The sequence below is a fragment of the Paroedura picta genome, chromosome 11 (genome assembly GCF_049243985.1).
Source record: "Paroedura picta isolate Pp20150507F chromosome 11, Ppicta_v3.0, whole genome shotgun sequence".
NCBI classification, from domain to species: domain Eukaryota; kingdom Metazoa; phylum Chordata; class Lepidosauria; order Squamata; family Gekkonidae; genus Paroedura; species Paroedura picta.
In genome coordinates this window covers 61,350,271-61,364,999 of record NC_135379.1, presented here as the reverse complement: position 1 = coordinate 61,364,999, position 14,729 = coordinate 61,350,271, and the positions used below count along the sequence as shown (strand labels likewise).

The 14,729-nt window shown below is 46.8% G+C and overlaps 1 protein-coding gene across 3 annotated transcripts in view; it reads right to left on the bottom strand.

Moving 5' to 3' along the window:
* The window catches only part of USO1 (USO1 vesicle transport factor), a 44,925-nt gene that overhangs the window by 27,666 nt on the left and 2,530 nt on the right, over nt 1-14,729 (bottom strand). For 2 of the 3 annotated variants that reach the window (XM_077304689.1, XM_077304690.1), the window contains exons 2-5: nt 13,612-13,698; nt 12,065-12,129; nt 9,586-9,665; nt 328-428 (exon numbers count right to left, since the gene is read on the bottom strand). In XM_077304689.1, coding sequence (XP_077160804.1) covers nt 328-428; nt 9,586-9,665; nt 12,065-12,129; nt 13,612-13,698 — 333 coding nt within the window. The remainder of the gene's footprint in view (nt 1-327; nt 429-9,585; nt 9,666-12,064; nt 12,130-13,611; nt 13,699-14,729) is intronic. The other variant, XM_077304691.1, reaches the window with a different exon arrangement.

The following is a 14,729-nucleotide window of genomic DNA, read 5'->3' as shown; positions in this document are numbered from 1 at the left end:
CCAAAGCATCCTAAAGCATCCAAGAAAAGTGTGTATCCAACCTTTGCTTGATGACTGCCAGTGAGGGGGAGCTCACCACCTCCTTCGGCAGCTTATTCCACTGCTGAACTACTCTGACTGTGAAAATTTTTTTCCTGATATCTAGCCTATATCGTTGTACTTGAAGTTTAAACCCATTACTGCGTGTCCTTTCCTCTGCAGCCAACTCTGCAGGGTATAAATGAAGCATGTCAGCAAGTAGCTAAAGCTCCCCCCGCCCAATAGCCACTGCCTGTTCCTGCTAAGGTGGGTGTCCTGTTCCGATCTCCAGACTAAGGGAATACTCACTTCTAAGTAAGTCAACAGAAGGGTGACATTTTCTTGCTGCTTTATGAAAATTTCTGTAAACTGACTTCCAAGGTCTTCCATTTGCTTCTGTGAATTTTCTTCTGTACAGTTAAAGAAAACATAATTACAGTTCAGCCTCAAGGCAGCCTCAACATTTTTGTCAAGAGCAATCAATCTGCAGTAGAAGAGTTGGCATTTACACCCCGCTGTTCACTACCCAAAGGAATCTTAAAGCACCTTACGATCACCTTCCTTTCCTCTCCCAACAACAGACACCTTGTGAGGTAGGAGGGGCTGAGGAAGCTCTGACAGGACTGTTCTATGAGAACAGCTCCAACAGGATTGTGACTAGCCCAAGGTCACCCAGCTGGCTGCACGTGGAGGAGGAGGGAATCAAACCTGGCTTGCCAGATTAGAAGCCGCCACTCTTAACCACAACACCAAGCTGAACACAGGGATGTAAGGTGCATTGAAGGTCTTCAGGGGATTCTAGGGGTCCGACAGCACCCTGTTTTCACAGGGGAGAAGAGAGCCGTAAAATGCAAGAGTGTCAGCAAGAATGCAGTTGCGTTTCACTAGGGGGCCATCTGGAGGTGCATTGGGTGCGCGATACACCAGCCAGATGGCCACGCTCTCAGTTGTACCCCACCAGAGACCAACACATTCAATCCCTGGGATTTTTGGCACAGAGATCCCTGAAGGAGATGTTGTCACTGATCAGGATTGCCACACCCCCTCCCCACCCCACAGTCCGTGACTGATGGTGGACAGAGAACCCAGCAGGGGTTAGCTCTTTAAGGGCGACTGTTTTACCGTCCCTGGTCCAGGTTTCCATCAGGCATGCCAGGTCTACCCCCTGCTCTGCGAAATACACTTGCAGAGTGGAGGCTTTGTTGTTGATGGACCTGGCGTTGCACAGCATCAGTGTCGGAGGTGGGTTGTTCACCTTTGCCTCCACCCTAGTGGCCCGAGAGATGGGGCGGAGGTTATGTAGTACGTATAGACTGGACTTCAGGAAAGCAGATTTCAACAGACTTAAATGCATGTTGTCTGAAAGACTTAAAGAGAGGGGAGTCCAAGAGGCCTGGGAGTTTCTGGAAGGAGCCTAAAGAAACCAAGGTGGCTCCATAAGCAGTTGTCAAATGATTTGAGGAATAAAAAAAAAAGTCATTTAGGAAATGGAAGGAAGGCCTAATTACCAAGGATGAGTATAAACAAATAACCAATAATTGTAGGGAGAGTGTTAGAAAAGCTAAAGCTCAATATGAGCTTAGGCTAGCAAGAAATGCTAAACATAGCAAAAAAAAAAAGGCTTCTTTAGTTATCTTTTAAGTAAGGAAAAAAATAGGACCACTGCGAGGACAGATGATGAAGAGAGGGCTGAACTGCTTAACTCCTATTTCTCCTCAGTCTTCTCTTGTGAGGCAAATAGTGGCAAAACGTAACAAAACAGGGGGGATGGGAATGGTGCCCTGGGATCACAGTTGGGGCAGTCCACAAACACCTAGTTTCTTTAAGTGTAATAAAGTCTTCTGGGACGGATGAACTGCATCCATCCAAGGGTACTAAAAGAACTTGCAGATGTCATCTCTGAACCTCTGTCCATTATTTTTGACACTTCTTGGAGAACAGGGGAGGTGCCAGACGATTGGAGGCGGGCAAATGTTGTCCCCATCTTCAAGAAAGGGAAAAAGGAGGATCCGGGTAGCTATCAACCCGTCAGCTTTATAGCTGGCAAAATTTTGGAACAAATCATTGAACAGTCAGTCCTTGAGCAGATGGAACAGAGAGCTGTGATTTCTAAGACTCAGCATGGGTCTTGCAAGAACAAGTCATGTCAGACCGACCTTACCTCTTTTTTCAAGAAAGTACCCTTGTCTTGTGCTCTAGTTTGATAACCTGCAGTTCATAAAGTCTTCCCTGCCTCAGACAGAAGACTGTCTCACATGCCTCGATTCTTTCCTGACCTTTTCTCACACATGCACTGGGGAGAGCTGAAGTAACTGTGAAACTGCCCTTTATGCATGCTCAGAGCCAGCCTTTACTAGTGTTCCCCAAGCCACATGAGAGGCTGGATTTAGTGTGGGGTGATGGCATTGAAGAAAAATGGACTTGTGTGCATGTAAGCATACTTACACATGCAAACCTAGCATGAACCATTGGGCATAAGCCGAAGGGCTCTTAGTGTGTGGTGCCAAATTATCTAGGACCAAACACAGCACCAGGGGGGCTGTGGTCCACATTCCCATCTTCTTTGTTTTATTTTGGGATTTCTAAACCACCTCCAAAACCCTCTCCTAAAATTGATTTCAGGGCAGTGTATAACAATCAAAAGAATACAAAATACAATACATCTGAATAAAAATTCTACAATTCAATTAAAACCCGTTGCCTAACTCCTCTTAACCTGCTTCGTTCTAGTCTAACAATGCAACAAGCCAGCTGAATAAATTGGGGAATGCATATCAGAAAAGCCTGGCTTAAAGAGGGGGTACCCATCCGACAGTAACCCCCCCCCCCCAAATGGGGGTAAGGCAGCGGGCCAGGTGGATAGTTGAGGTGCAGCCTGGACCTCATCCAAATGCCCGCTGGAAGAGCACTGCTTTGCAGCCCCTTTGGAACTTGGAGAGTGCTGTCAGGGCTCGCAGCTCATTCCGCCAGGCTGGAGACAGGGCCAAAAAGGCCAGGCTGGGGATTGTCAGCAGACTAGAGTTTGCTGACCGCAGAGCTCTTTGGGGGTCACCTCAGATCTCTCAGGGATAGGGAAAGTGTCGAAAAGAAAATACAGGGAGCTGCAGTCCCTTCCCTCTAAGCCTGGGGCTTCTTACTTCACAAAAGGACCCCAAAGTGGAGAGATCAAGGAAATTACACTCAGCACAGAGGATATAATAATTGTTTTCATCCACTTTTTAAGGAGGAGCATCAAATGAGGTTGAAGTGTAGTAGGCTCAGAACAGATAAAAAGAAGCGATCTTCTTTCCACGTTGCATAAACTAACTTAGAGAATTCAATGCTACAAGACACTGATGATAACATAACATAACAGCCACACAGAAAGTTTGCATCCGAGGCAGACCATCTCTAAGCAGCAGTTGATGGGGAGACAGATAAAACTTATGGTAATTAAAATAAAACAATCCAAGTTTCTCATCAACTATGCAACACGTTAAGTAAAAGGTAAAGGTGTCCCCTGTGCAAGCACCGAGTCATGTCTCACCCTTGGGGTGACGCCCTCCTGCGTTTTCATGGCAGACTCAATACGGGGTGGTTTGCCAGTGCCTTCCCCAGTCATTACCGTTTACCCCCCAGCAAGCTGGGTACTCATTTCACCGACCTCGGAAGGATGGAAGGCTGAGTCAGCCTTGCAAACCTTTTAAAAAGTAGTTCCCAGGGACCCTTGCGGGGTCAACAGAGTTATAGCAAAGGGTCTTCAAATTCATATGCAAATCAAGCATGGTCAGTTTAATCTTCCCAATGAATGATATTAATTTATTTTACTTAATTATTATGCAACTTCTATATCGTTCCTTCAAGACTGGACCCCTTGGGGTGGGAAACAACATAGGCTTAATAGAACAATCAATTTAGGCTTAATAGAACAAACAATATGAAAACCAAGAACAAGCTCAGTAGAAGCCTAGTAAAATATTTAAAATACAGTTTAAATTATTATAAAATTAATTAAAATTAGAACCACTAGCCCCATAAAGGGGGGAGGGAGGGATGAGGAGGGATGACAAAGAAGAAGAGTTAGTTCTTATATGCCGCTGTACCCGAAGGAGTCGCAAAGCGGCTTACAGTTGCCATCCCTTTCCAATCCCCACAACAGACACCCTGTGGGGTGGGTGAGGCTGAGAGAGCCCTGATATCACTGCTCGGTTAGAGCCCAAGGTCACCCAGCTGGCTGCATGTGGGGGAGCACAGAATCGAACCCGGCTCACCAAATTAGAAGTCCGCACTCCTAACCACGACATCAACCTAACCACTACACTAGCTGATCAAAGGGCTCTCGGAGGGATGCTTTCAGATAGGTGGTCCCTTAGATATATAGGGCCCTGCCTGTGTAAGACCTTGGACCAGATTGGGAATTCAACTGGGAACCAGTGCAGCTGTCAGGGAACCGGCTAAATGTGGGACCTCCAGGGTGTTTGGGTGAGGACCCATGCAGCCGCATTCTGGATCAGTTGCAATTTCCAGGGCAGGGACAAGGGAAGACTGACATAGAGTGAGTTACAGTAATCTAGTCTGGAGGTGATCGTTTGCATGGATCCCTGTAGCTAGGTGTTCTGGGTCCAGATAGGCTGCTAAGCAGCTTAGATTGATGGAGATGCAAGAATGCCAGCTGTGCTACTCTTGTAATTTGAGCCTCCATCAACAGGGAGGCATCGAAGATTATGCCCAGGTTCCTGACCATCTGCACAATTGAGACCTGCACTTTGTCAAGTTTTGGTAGGCACGCTTCCTGATCTGGTCTTTTCCTACCCAGCCACACAACCTCCGTCTTTGAAGGGTTTAATGTCAGGTGACTTGCTCTGAGCCAATCTACCACCACCTCCAACATCTTGCCAATTACTATCCACATGAGAGATTTGAAATGTTTTTGATAAAAAGGGGTTCTCATACTTGAAAAGGGTGGGAAGCACTGTTCTAAAACATTAAACTAAGTGACCAAAAGACAAATTCTAGGAATATTGTGAAGCGCAAATGCATGCACAGTGACAGAAGAGTTATGATATTAGTCAAGCAATGTTTTATCTCTTATGCATATAAATATTAAGAAGAATTGTATTAAGCAGTTTATAAATATATATTTCAAGTCTTGAAAACAACACTGCAACGCACATTTTAAGATCCATTTTTGAATTGTTCACTAAGCAGGGCCTGATACAGCATTTCTTCAAATTGTATGTTTGCTCAATTATTCTAAGTAAATCTGAAAACCCAAAATAACGTTAATCAGGGAAAAACAATGAAAACAGATGAGATAAGGCATGCTCATGTACATAGCATTTAAAAGGACACTGTAAAGGAGTTAATGTGGAGGCTCAAAGTCCTTCAATAATTTATTTTGTAAATTAAGCACTCATTAAGAACTTATTTCTTAACATCATCTGCTCGGTCATTCCCTTTTCCAGCTGAACTCAGCACAGGGCCAATCTGGTGGTGGTGTTTTCATTGGGCTATTTGACAATGTCACTGCGTTCTCTCCATTCCCCACTTGCTGACCCTTTGTTTAGCCACCCAGAGAGGCATAAGTTGGGATACAAATACCTTAAACCAGGGGTAGTCCATGGCCATCTGGAGGGCCGCAGTTTGACTACCCCTGCCTTAAACTAACGGAACAATAATGGAGATCTTTCAGTACAGTAATTGACATTGCTACATATCCCTCCCCAACTATTCCCTCTAACAGTTACAAATTCTCGATTTAAAGTGAGCAAACAGTATTATGCTTTAGATGCTTTCAAACATCTTCACAGTATCCCTTTTCAAATGTGAATGCAAACCAGTTAATGCTTAAAACTATGCATAAGGCACACGATGCTGACAGAAACTCAGTTTGTTTTACCTTCAGAATCATCTGTAAATGCAGATAAAAAAGAGAAGTTCAAACATGAGGCAATGTTACACAAAAGACTAGTTCGCAATTTACAGCCAATTTTAAAGATGAAATCTAGATGAATGCTACACTGGTTATTGGATTAGTTGACAGACATCCCCAACATTTTAAACTCAGCATCATGCAGAGGTCAGCCCACAACTCCACAGCCTTGTCCCCCAGTCCATGAACTCCCACCCTGCTAAAGGTAAAGGTATCCCCTGTGCAAGCACCGAGTCATGTCTGACCCTTGGGGTGACGCCCTCTAGCGTTTTCATGGCAGACTCAATACGGGGTGGTTTGCCAGTGCCTTCCCCAGTCATTACCGTTTACCCCCCAGCAGCAAGCTGGGTACTCATTTTACCGACCTCGGAAGGATGGAAGGCTGAGTCAACCTTGAGCCGGCTGCTGGGATCGAACTCCCAACCTCATGGGCAGAGCTTCAGACAGCATACCTGCTGCTTTACCACTCTGTGCCACAAGAGGCTCTGGCTCTCTCCCACCCTGCTAGGCTGTCTCTAAATGAAAATCAAAAGATTCAGCCAGTGGCAAGTCCTGTCTGGGACCACCAACCCTCTCCATCCCAGAACTGTACCCCCATCAGTGACCATCCTAGTGCTTCTCTCTTCCTTTGCCCAAACCCTCATTCCATTTTGGGAGGTATCCATGATATTCTGGCTATGGAGAGGGACTCGCAATACCTGGGAGTCTCTCCCTGCCTGTCAATTATGGCAGCCAACCAATCAACTTTCTCATAACTTTAAAGGGAAAATGATCTTTTTTTTAAAGTAGAAATTCTCCGTTGCTATGCTTATGCATCTAATCATAGATGCATACTGCATATTTTAATGCCACCTCATTTTGGAATTATGAGGCTTGAAGATTCACAAAAGTAATTTTTCCCCCGATTTCATTTTTTTTGGGGGGGAGGGGGGGCGTTGATAGGCATGCTTTGTGTGGCAATCTGGTAGGTGGACATTTTTTTACTCTGCTTGGCTTAAGCAACGCGTATTCTTTGCTCCAAGCAGCTTGCTACAAAAAAAAAAAAAAGTTCCAGGGAGAAGGGAAAAGGAGGCGGGCATGAGGGCGGGAGCTGGAGACAGAGATCACGCTATGCACAGCAATTTCGCTAGTGGTTGCTGGTTCCTCTCCTCTCACTTGCCCTACAAGGCTGGGGAATCCAGTTTTGTGGATTCCCCAGCTAGCACTTTAAAATGGGGGATGTAGCTGCCAGTTTTCTGCTGGAACACTGCATGCTGACAACGTCATGTAAAACTTCACAAAAAAGCGTCTGCAAGAAGTAGCCCATTCACTTCATTTACTGGGTGTGGAATGGCCCCCAGATATCTTTACTGAATGCAGAAAGCAATAAGAGCCCAGGAGCTCCTTTAAGACTAATTAAATCTATGACAGGGCAGGAGCTTTCGTGAATTTAAGATGTCATTTGCTAAAAGACTTATAGGGACATGTTATCCATCTGCACAGCTCCTGGAAATATAAGCAGTTTTCCTACTCTTAAAGTGATAATGCTTCAGTTAAGAAAATGTAGATGAAGCATGGCTCAAGTACAGCGACTGAAGACTGAGCAACCTCCTCTGCTCAGGGCTACACCTTTATGCATGGTTCTGTGCTCCTTCTCATAAATGACTGCAAAAAACCCCTCAGCCCCCAAGATGCCCAGACTGAAGAATTCTGCTTCCCTTTGGGGGAAAGGTGTGCTGCTTTGGGATAGCTCTGAATCACATTCCCAGCTAGGAATTCAGCTTGCCTGTGACTAGTGCAGGCAGACTGCTCCTTACTCTTGAAGATGGCCTTGCCAGATACAGAGGAATACCCAGATCAGTTTCAGCCATAGAATTGGTACCAGGGTAAAAATTAATCTCCATTGCGTTCTTACACTACATTCCATTGTTTCGAAGATCACTATAATTCTAGCTGGTTTAGCGGAAAATGACACATCACTGAGGCAGTTAAAATAGTTCCTAGCACAGGAATTAGAGGAATGGATATTTCAGAAACTCAGCTCATGAAGGTTAATTTAACTCCAGCTAGAGAGGTAAAATTTCCAGAAATTATGAAGTTTATTCCCTTTGTGTTGGTTAAGGATAAGCAATGAACCATTTCTGATTATATATTTACCAAAGCAAAGTAATTTCACCAAAAGTGAGCATCTGGGAAAAACCCCTATACCTGCTACATCCTTTTTGTGGCTCTAGTTCTGGAGCAGAAGATTTATGCACTAGAAACATGCTCTGACAGCTGGGTGTAGCGGTTAAGAACAGTGGCTTCTAATTTGGCAATCCTCCTTCACATGCAGCCAGCTGGGTGACCTTGGGCAAGTCACAATCCTGTTATAACTGTTCTCACAGTGTAGTCCTGTCAGAGCTCTCTCAGCCCCACCTACCTCAAAGGGTGTTTGTTGTGGGGAGAGGAAGGAAAGGTTATTATAAGCTGCTTTGAGATTTCTTTAGGTAGTGAAAAGTAGAGTATAAAAATCAACTCTTTGACGCTGGAATACGGGGGACAGCCCTCAAATGGCTGATCTCCTTCCTCCAGGGTCATGGACAGAGGATAGCAATAGGAGAGAGAGTATCTAGCCGTCACCAGCTCACATGTGGAGTCCCACAAGGAGCAGTCCTCTTTCCTATCCTATCTAATGTCTTCATGCGCTCTCTTGGTCAGCTGGTATGGAGGTTTGGGCTGGGTTGCCACCAATATGCAAATGACACCCAACCCTTCCTCCTGATGGATAGCCGCCCTGACTCCCCCCCCCCCCGAATCTTTAGCCTGGAAGCAGTGATGAAATGGATCAAGCAGAGTCGTCAACCCTGCAATGACGAAGGTCCTGTGGTTGGGTAGGAAGGGACCATGGGAGAAAGCGCATTTGCCCACCCTGGACAGTGTGCAGCTCTTAGCGACTCACTCCACCAGGAACCTGGGCATGATTCTGGATGCTTCCCTTACAATGGTCACAAAGGTAGCACAGCTGGCATTTTATCACCTCCGCCAAGCCAAACTACTAGCGCCCTACCTGGAGCTAGAGCACCTAGCCACAGTGATCCACGCGACCGTCACCTCTAGGCTGGACCTCTGCAATTTGCTCTACGCAGGCCTACCGTTATCCTTGATCCGGAAACTACAACTGGTGCAGAACGCCGCTGCCAGGATCCTCACTAAGATATCATGGAGATCTCACATCTGGCCGGTACTCCAGGAACTCAGCTGGCTCCCAGTTGAATTCCGGATTAAGCTTAAGGTTTAAGGCCATACGTGGTCTGGGCCCAGTGTATCTGAGGGACCGCCTCCTTGCCTATACCCCCAGAAGAGCTTTATGCTCTGCCACTTCCAACTGGCTGCAGATCCCTGGCTCTAAAGAGGCACGTCGGACCTCAACAAGGGCCAGGGCCTTTTCAGTCCTGGCCCCCACCTGGTGGAATGAGCTCCCCGAAGAGATCAGGGCCCTGCCTGAACTTCCACAATTCCGCAGGGCCCGCAAAAGGGAGCTCCTCCACCAGGCATCTACCTCTGCAATGGAATGACTCCATGATACCATCCAGTGTTTTGTTTTTTTTCCTCCATGTTACAGACATATGGGAAATAAGCCAAGTTCAATGTAAGGACTGTTAAAGATAGAACATATAGGAAAAGAAAGGGCTCACCTTGCTCTTCTTCTTCCTGGTCGTTAGATATGATATTGTAGAGAGTGTCCAAAGCATAGCCAATTATTTCAGAATCTGAACTGCAAAAAGGACAGGCACAGCCTCTTAGTACATGGGAACAAGCATGTGTATCTTTTGCCCATGTGTTTTTCAGGGAGCTGGAAAGGGTGATTGGGCTCTGCCGTTCTCTCACTCCAGGGGCTGTTTGTTGGTTTCAGCGGAAACTCTGGGCCAGGGGTAGTCAAACTGCGGCCCTCCAGATGTCCGTGGACTACAATTCCCAGGAGCCCCCTGCCAGCATTCGCTGGCAGGGGGCTCCTGGGAATTGTAGTCCACGGACATCTGGAGGGCCGCAGTTTGACTACCCCTGCTCTGGGCCTTGGTCTCTTTGGTCTCACTGCATCCTGGCCAGCACATAGCCAGGGCAGCTTAGAGATTACTCTTCCCCCTGCTGCTCTCACGCTTCCAAAAGGCCGGGAGGAGCAGCTGCCAGAGCTGCCCTGTTTTTATTTATTTATTTATTTATTTATTTATTTATTTATTTATTTATTTATTTATTTATTTATTTATTTATTTATTTATTTATTTATTTATTTATTTATTTATTTATTTATTAACCGCCACTCCCGAGAGGCTTGTGACGGTTTACAAAGTCCGACTAAAAACCCATTAAAACCCAATTAAAATAGACACTCACAACATCAAAAAACAACAGCAGCAATGAACATGGCGGAGCCCTCAAACCCCACCCCCCTCCTATGAGTGGAAGGAGAAAAGAGAGACAACTCAGAGGTGGCATTCATTGTTGACATCAGGGGGATCCCAGTTGCTCTTCCTGCACTATCCCGGCCTCAACTGTAGACCTGGCGGAAGAGCTCCGTTTTGCAGGCCCTGCAAAATGCCAAAAGGTCCCGCAGGGCCCACAAGGCCCGCAGCTCACCTGGGAGCTCATTCCACCAGGTCAGGGTCAGGACCAAAAAGGCCCTGGCCCTGTTTGAGGCCAGGTGTGCCTCTCTGGGGCCGCAAATGACCAGTAAATTCTCACCCACAGAGCGTAAAGCCCTGTGGGGGGCATAGGGCGATAGGCGATCCCTCAGGTATGTGGGTCCCAACCCGCGTAAGGCCATAAAGGTTAAAACCAAAACCTTGAACCAGATCCGGACAACAACTGGCAACCAGTGCAGCTGCCTCAGGACAGGCTGGATGTGGGTCCTCCATGATGTTCCAGTGAGGACCCTAGCAGCTACATTCTGTACCAGCTGGAATCTCCGGATCAAGGACAAGGGTAGGCCCGCGTAGAGCGAGTTACAGAAATATATTCTGGAGGTGACTGTCACATGGATCACAGTGGCCAGGTGTTCGGGGGACAGATAGGGTGCTAGTAGCTGGGCTTGGCGAAGGTGGTAATGCCTGGCCAGCTACTTTCTTGACCTGAACCTCCATAGTTAGGGAGGCATCGATGGCCACACCTAAATTCCTGACCTGGGGCGCGATCGTAAGTTGCGTCCCTGCCAGGAGTGGTAATCACGCTTCCTGATCTGCTCCCCTACCCCCCGGCCACAGGACCTCTGTCTTGGAAGGGTTGAGTTGTGACTCTTTACCTGAGGAAGAGCTCAAACCCAACCCTTGCAGAGGGTAGTGTAGGCCACTGTCCCCTCTCTGTGGATCCTGACCAGCAGCAGGTTGTGCTGTGTGCCTTGGTGCTGCCTCAGCAAACTAACCCCAGACTTAGCTCTCAGCCTAGAATACCTCACAGGGTTGTTATGTGCTGCTCTGCAGTCTTCGGACCATTTAGAGATCAAAATCCCAACCATGTGCTTTTGCTGACTGCCAACATACAAGATCCAATGTGCTCTGGGCAAAGAACTGTCATAATCCAATTGTTCACACCCAACCATCTGCCACGCCCCCCCCTTCCCTTACACACTATGTGAAGCCATAATGAAGGACTTCTGGCGATGCTTTATACAACTTTTTAGAGGAAACTAAACTGGGAAATATGGTGGAATGACAAGAAGCAGGGGGAAGAAGCTGTGCCAGACCTCTCCTTTTGGAGTACGATAGGATGAGGAACATGGCGGAGGAGAGAGGAGGAGGAGGAGCACAGATTCTTTGTATGAGGGAACAATCCGCAGAAGGAGGCCACCAAGCTTGCTTGCAACTGCCCTGCTTCTTTCTCACTAAGAAGCAACAGCCCTTGGGCTGCAGCCATGGCAAAGTTCCTCCATCTTCAGCTGAGCAACACTGAGAAACTTGGGATGGCATCCAGAGATCCTGCTCAGGGGAAGGAAAGAGCTAAGCAAGAGACCACCGGGTGGCCGTGGTCTGCTGTGGATGCCTGGCAATCCAGCTGGGGCTTCCGCAATCAAGAAAGCTTTCAGCAAACCACTCTCACTGTGACACCCCAATGCTACCATTGCCGTTGTCATACTAGTGTGACTTTCAAAACAAGGGAAGAGCCAAACAGCCAAGTGCTTACCGATCTGTCTGGAGAACATGGAGAAGATGATCCATAGCTTGAATCCCAACTTCCAAGCGGTATTTCTGTAAAATTGAACAAAAACAACTAAAACAGAGGAACACTGTATCCTAATGTATTTATTTAATATAGTATTTATTTAATAGCTGTGATTTTATTGTTAATAGTCATATATTTTTTATCTTTTTATTGCGTATTTTAGTACTTGTTTATTGTTATTAACTGGCTGTATACTGCCCCGAGATGGCAAAGCCCAAGAAGAGGAAGAAGAAGAAGATGAAGAAGTTGGTTCTTATATGCTGCTTTTCTCTACCTGAAGGAGTCTCAAAGTGGCTTACAGTTGCCTTCCCTTTCCTCTCCCCACAACCGACACTCTGTGAGGGAGGTGAGGCTGAGAGCCCCGATATTACTGAAGAAGAAGAGAAGAATTGGTTCTTATATTCTGCTTTTCTCTACCCAAAGGAGTCTCAAAGTGGCTTACAATTGCCTTCCCTTTCCTCTCCCCACAACAGACACAATGTGAGGGAGGGGAGCCTGATATTACTGCTCAGTCATAACAGCTTCATCAGGTCAACCAGCTTGTTGCATGTGGGAAAGCATGGAATCAAATCCGGCTCGTCAGATTAGAAGTCCGCACGCTTAACCGCTAAACCAAGCTGGCTCTAATACGTAAAACATATATCCAGTTAGAACTACAGCTCCTGCAACAAATATCACCACCAGCTGCCAATCAGAAACATGCATTAATTACTTTGACAAAGTGTTAACAATGAGCATGCACAAACCAGAGGGAGCAACTAAATTTGAGGTGGCCAACGAAATTGGTTGGCACATGGGATCATGTAGGGAAAAGCAATCCCCTTTTTTTTTTTGGGGGGGGGGGGGGAGAGGGTCCCCAGTCATGCAGCACTTTAAAGATCCCTGGGCCTTGAATTGGGCCCAGTAATATACATGCAATCAGTGAAGATGCCAAAGCATAGGTGTAAGAGGACTATACCGGCATAACCAGAATTGGATAAGCTGTTCTGTCCCAATTGATGATTCCAAACTGTTTCCAAGGCCAGGCCTATGGATGACATATTACAATGCCCTAACCTCTAGGTTAGAAGAAGAAGAGTTGGTTCTTATATGCTGCTTTTCTCTACCAGGAGGAGGCTCAAAGCAGCTTACATTCACCTTCCCTTTTCTCTCCCCACAACAGACACCCTGTGAGATGTGTGAGGCTGAGAGAGCCCTGATATTACTGTTTGGTCAGAACAGCTCTATCAGTGCTGTGGTGAAGCCAAGGTCACCCAGCTGGTTGCATGTGGAGGAGGGGGGGAATCAAACTGGGCTTGCCAGATTAGAAGTCAGTGCTCCTAACCACTACACAAAGCTGTCTCTTGGTGTAGTGGTTAGGAGGGGCACAGATGTCCACAACATCTGTGGTTACAGGAGAACAGATTATAATAACAAGGTCAACACTATCAAGACACTATCAAAGCAGAAATCCCAGTCTACACTCTGCATGCTGTTGAAATATCATACAAAGGACAAAAGATGCAGACCTTTGAAAGTGACTTCAGTGCCCGCACAGCATCCCTGCGATCTTCAAGTAAGGTTGAGGATGCTACTCTGTCACATAGCTTCTGAATCTAGAAGGGGAACAGAACAGCCAAATTAGAAACAACATAAAACCATCAGTTATTTAGTAATATTTCTTCCTTTGCCACCAAATAAAGGCCAAGGCTGCCTCGTTGCAGGATACGTATCAGGGGAAGTCTAGGGGGAACGGCTCTAGTATTTGGGCCAGGACATGCACCCTGATTTCCCCCTAACGAAACTGGGGCAGGAGGATGATACAGAGGCCTATGCAGGAACTGTCCAGGCAGCACAATTGCCCTGGGATCAATGGGCATTCACCTTGGGGCTATATTTGTTTTGGAGACACAAGCAGCCTTGTCAGCTCTGGGAAAGACGGAGTCACCTCATACAATACCCTATATGCTGCTATACTAAACCGCTATGAAGTCACCCCACAGATGCAGTGACAGAAATCCAGGATCTGCAGATACAAAGTGGCTACAACCCACAACCAATGACAGGCAGTGGATTGTTGACCAAGTGGCACTAGAATTGAAATGAACTGAAAATACTTGAAATGAACTGGATTGTTGTGGATTGTTGACCAAGTGGCACTAGAACTGAAATGAACAGAAATGAAAATACTTCCATCTCAGCCACATCACTGGATTGAATGCTGGAAGTCGGCAGGGCTCCAAGAGACAATAAACCTATGGTAGAACTTCCTGGCAGTGGACAACAGGGAACAGTTCGCAAGAACTCCCGGGCAGGTAGTGAGTGAACCCAGAGCCGGAGCTCAGCTGCTAATCAAGGGTCACGACTCTCAGAGAAGCCTCAAGACGGGCAGGCATGGGGTTCTCCAACTCCACACCTTGCTAGTGGGCCCCAGGCCCAGCTGGTCTACCACTCAACCCTGAATCAGAATCTGGTTACCCATACGGCCCTGACCAAGGACTGTGGGCTGTGTTTCACCTGTGGACAGAAAGAGTGGCCACTGATGGAATGAGGTACCAGGTGGGAAATCTCAATGCAAGTGTCAGTGCAGTATGGACAGCAGCCTCCCTTCCCAATGAGGGCTGCAAGTGGCGGGGCAGGAATCTCT